The following is a 4,835-nucleotide window of genomic DNA, read 5'->3' as shown; positions in this document are numbered from 1 at the left end:
GCAACTGGTCGATGGGCGGTTTTGCAAAAACATCGACGATATGTATATTAATCGGCATCAGCATCGGTACCTGAAGAAAAATTGGAATCGGTCGGGCTCTATTATCATATTTGAAAATTAAAAAAAAAACTCCTTTAGCTTGTGGTGGGTGGGACGCTATTTTGTGACGGGTGGGACGAGTCTCTATTGAGGATGCAAAGTTCGTGAGTAAAATGAGTTTTATTTGTTTCATGTGTTTTTTTATTCTGTTAATAAAATTACCTTATTTAGACGATGGGAAGCTTTCGTATTTTCAAAGTTAGGTTAGAAAAAAATGGCTGTGCCGGTTCGGACATCCAATAAGCATTTCTTTGAAAGCTGACAACTTCTCACCATATGTAAATCTATTTTACAACGCTTTTATCAACTTGCAACTGTTGTGTGTCCAGATCACCATTTATACTATAAATATAGCAAAGGTATTTATGGCAAAGTCTAGGTATCAACCTAGTCGAGATATCAACCTCGATGTAGAAATCATATCAAAGACATACAATTAGAAGAAAATTTTGTACAAAATTCCTTAGGCGCCGAACGCCGCCACCGCCGCCGCCGCCACGCCGATACTTTCGTAACTCGGCGGCGGCGGCGTGGCTCGGCGGCGTATACCTCTAGTACATACATACCTAGCATATAAGTTCTTATGCATTGAGTGCAAAAGAGTGTATTTTAGTACAAAACGAAATTAGATTTTATGTTCCTAAATATTTATTGATTAGCACCATATAAAAAATATGTTTAATGCAATGTACATAAACGTGATATGTACATATATTTTTACAGATACACATCCAATTGCAAAACCGCCTATCGTACGGCACTCAAATTTTACAGGAGAGCGAAAAAACGGTTTATTCTTTGAAGGCATTGCCTTGTTGATAGGTGGTATTTTCTCTAGCTATTGTTTTACAAATCTGTTGTTTTAATAACGATTTAACGATTTTTATGCATAAATCCAGGCATCGGCCTGGAGTTCAGGATTACCAATTCTCATTTTTGCCACAACGGTGATTTAGGCGGTTTTGCAACTGGTCGATGGGCGGTTTTGCAAAAACATCGACGATATGTATATTAATCGGCATCAGCATCGGTACCTGAAGAAAAATTGGAATCGGTCGGGCTCTATTATTACATTTGAAAATTTCAAAAAAAACTCCTTTAGCTTGTGGTGGGTGGGACGGTATTTTGTGACGGGTGGGACGAGTCTCTATTGAGGATGCAAAGTTCGTGAGTAAAATGAGTTTTACTTGTGTTTTTTTTATTCTTTTAATAAAATTACCTTATTTAGACGATGGGAAGCTTTCGTATTTTCAAAGTTAGGTGAGAAAAAAATGGCTGTGCCGGTTCGGACATCCAATAAGCATTTCTTTGAAAGCTGACAACTTCTCACCATATGTAAATCTATTTTACAACGATTTTATCAACTTGTAACTGTTGTGTGTTCTGGACACCATTTATACTATAAATATAGCAAAGGTATTTATGGCAAAGTCTAGGTATCAACCTAGTCGAGATATCAACCTCGATGTAGATATCATATCAAAGATATACAATTAGAAGACTCTAGATCTCGCCCCGCCAGAAGATGTTAAATATTGCGCCTAAAAATATGCAATAAAAAATTAATTCCTGCTATATGCATGTATGTACATATGTATGTATATTAAGGTGGTCCAAAAATGCATGCGAAAAAGTAATGTTGGAATTTGTATGCTCCCACCCCCTAGGATTGTTCTATACCGAAAAAAATATACCCCTTTTTTTATTTTGAAATCAAAAAATATTTAGAGGTCACTCAAAGCGCCCAAAGTTTTCAATGTATTTTATATGGGGAAAAAACAACTTTTCGTAGAAATTGAATAGAATAGTTAAAAATCAATATTTTTCTACCAGAAAACTCTGTTTATCTGCAGGAGAATACCAGTAATAAGACCCAATTGTTTATTTAACCATTTTTTCATTGCAACTATAAATTACAGGTCCGCCAAAAACCCACAAAACCCCGAAAAATGCAATGGGGCGACCAATAAAAAATCGTTAGTAATAAAAAATGGTTAAATAAACAATTGAGTATTATTATTGAAAGTCTCCTGAAGATAACCAGGGTTTTCCGATCGAAAAATATTGATTTTAAAGAATTCTATACCATTTCTACGAAAAATTGTTTTTTTTGTCATATAAAAATACATGGAAAACTTTGAGCGCTTTGAGCAACCTCTAAATTTTTTTTATTTCAAAATAAAAAAATAGGGGTCTACTTTTTTCGATATAGAGCAATCCTTGGTGTGAGAGCATTACAATTCCGACTTAACTGTCTTTGGACCACCCTAATGTATATACATACTTAACGGGAGCACAAAACATTTTGCTTCCATAGTCGTCTGTTCTCTTTTCACTGCAAGTTGAATTATTTTAATATCTATTGCAAAATTTTATACAGACAAGACCAAAAATTAAAAATATAAAATAAATAAACTTTTTAATATGCCACGCTTTTATAAAAGGACTAAAAATTAGAAAATAATACTTCTCAGTCCCATCATCGATCTCATATTTGTAATTCCACTGTAGAAATTTTAGGACTTTCAGAAATCTTGGTACATAATTGTAAATTATTACTACTTATTTTAATCTTTCTTTCAAAGGTACGTAATGATTGCCCACCATGGTTCATACGGAAAAATATACCGGAAACATTGGATTGCGGTCATGATTATCTTCTGTTGGGCATTCTCATACGGCATGCAGTTACCTACTCTTTTAGGGGTATGGGGAAAGTTTGATTACGATCAAAAGCTGGAAACGTGTTCGATTATGATCGATAGCCATGGGCGCAGCAGTAAAACCACATTGTTTATCACAGCTTTTATAATACCCGGTATGGTCATAATCGCTTGTTACACCAAAATATTCTGGGTTGTACGCCAATCAGAGTTGCGACTGAAAAGGCATGCGAATCAGCAAAATTCTATTCCGAATAATTTACGACCTACGCAAACGCCTTCGGGCACCATTGTTGGAAGTGAACAAAATCGAATATCGTCTACTTTTGCTTCGGACAGCAGCTCTTCCACTGAAATCAAACAGGATATTATGCAAAAGCCTTCTCGCATCAAGGATCAAAGAGAGATGAGAGCTAAACGAAATGAATGGCGCATAACAAAAATGGTGCTAGCCATATTTTTGTCATTTGTAATTTGCTATCTTCCTATAACAATCGCCAAAGTAGCCGACAAAGACGTAGACCATCCTAATTTCCATATTTTCAGTTACATAATGCTTTACCTATCGGCCTGTATAAATCCAATAATCTATGTTATTATGAATAAACAATACAGAAAGGCTTACAAGACGGTAATTATGTGCAAACCATCAAAGCTATTGCCCTTTACAAAAGGAACTTCCGGAGGAAGCAGTGCTGCAGGTACGTAAGTTTTCTCATATTTCAAGGGAACGGTGTAAACTAAGTCACTAATTCGTTTTAGAGAAATGGAAAGATACCGCATTGAGCAACAACCACAGTCATACAGTGGTGTCGCAAATGTCAGCGGGAGAGCAGCAAAACTACAGCCCGAGCAGTATACACCAACAGCAGTGCAGTTCCATGGAATTAGCAAACAAATTGCCAACACAGGGCCTCAAGGAAAGTGTGAATGCTGTGGAGGAGGAGAGCAAAAGCTCCAAAAGCAACCAACATGTGCCACCACCGCCGGCACACATGTCGCCAGTATTCTCATTAGCCAGCCATTCGTCTCTTTTCATGCAGAGAGCGCCAAGCAAGGAGCTGAATCGGATAGCTTTAGTCGGGGGCGACATAATTCTCGAGGAAGAGGAAGAAGTAGCAACGCCAACTCAACTGGAGCCATCAACCTCCACAGAAGTAATAACGACTGTGAAAGAGGTCGTTGCCCTGAAGAAAGCCCCATACTATGGGCAAAACATAAATGCCATTCCAGATAATGATGTTAAGCTTATAGCTAAGCCAAAGATCTAAAAGACTTTTTCACTTGCTTTAATTCTGTTAAACTTTCTAGAAACTAGTTATCGAAAAAAATTTAGAAAAAGGTTTTTCTTAACAGCGGTCGTCCCTCGGCAGGCAATGAAAAACCTCCGAGTGTATTTCTGCCATGAAAAACAGCTTCTCATAACAATACAATCGCCGTTCGGAGTCGGCGTAAAACTGTAGGTCCCTCCGCTTTGTGTGACAATATCAAGGCGCACGCCACAAGTTGGAGGAGAAGTTCGGCCAAACACTAACATATGTGTAAGCGCCAATCTATTATTATTATTATTATTAGTTATACTAAAACAAGTAGAATAAGTAAGAACACATAAAAAATTAAAATAAGCGGGAAATTTTGCACAAAGAATGCGATATATCGAAATATTATTTTTACAAAGATTATGTTTTACTTAAATATAGTACATATGTATGTATTTTGCATACGAAGGCAAATAAATGCCACTCGGCTCTTGGCACTTTCAATGAGAGTAATATAGAACTGTAGAACTGTAGAAATGTTCAACTTTCACAGGCGATTAGTTGAATCAAAAGTTGAACGTAAATTGGCTGCCGACCAACTTCATAGAAAGCGATTTGTTGAAAGGCCGTTTGAAGGAAAAAGTTGAACAATGCAAACGCTGCTTAACAATTACTAAGTTTATAGAAGTATACTCGTATCCAAAACTATCAAAATTTTTAGAAAACTTTTACAGATTTTGCGTTCTCGTATCCAAAATACTTGCAAAGTCGGGGACATTAAGATAGCAAAATGTGATAGAGAGATGCAAATTTC

The 4,835-nt window shown here is 36.6% G+C and overlaps 1 protein-coding gene across 1 annotated transcript; it reads left to right on the top strand.

Moving 5' to 3' along the window:
* Positions 1-2,670: 2,670 nt before the first annotated feature.
* Positions 2,671-4,530, top strand: LOC118750830 (G-protein coupled receptor moody; the record flags this gene model as incomplete). Its single annotated transcript, XM_036485560.1, has 2 exons — positions 2,671-3,463; positions 3,525-4,530. Coding segments are annotated over 2 exons (1,302 nt in total), but the record flags the coding sequence as incomplete, so codon positions are not given.
* Positions 4,531-4,835: the final 305 nt, after the last annotated feature.

The sequence above is a fragment of the Rhagoletis pomonella genome, unplaced genomic scaffold (genome assembly GCF_013731165.1).
Source record: "Rhagoletis pomonella isolate Grant_MI unplaced genomic scaffold, Rhpom_1.0 Rhpom_scaffold_00416, whole genome shotgun sequence".
Lineage (NCBI taxonomy): Eukaryota > Metazoa > Arthropoda > Insecta > Diptera > Tephritidae > Rhagoletis > Rhagoletis pomonella.
The sequence above is the reverse complement of the archived record's forward strand: the minus strand, read 5'-3'. Positions and strand labels throughout refer to the sequence as shown.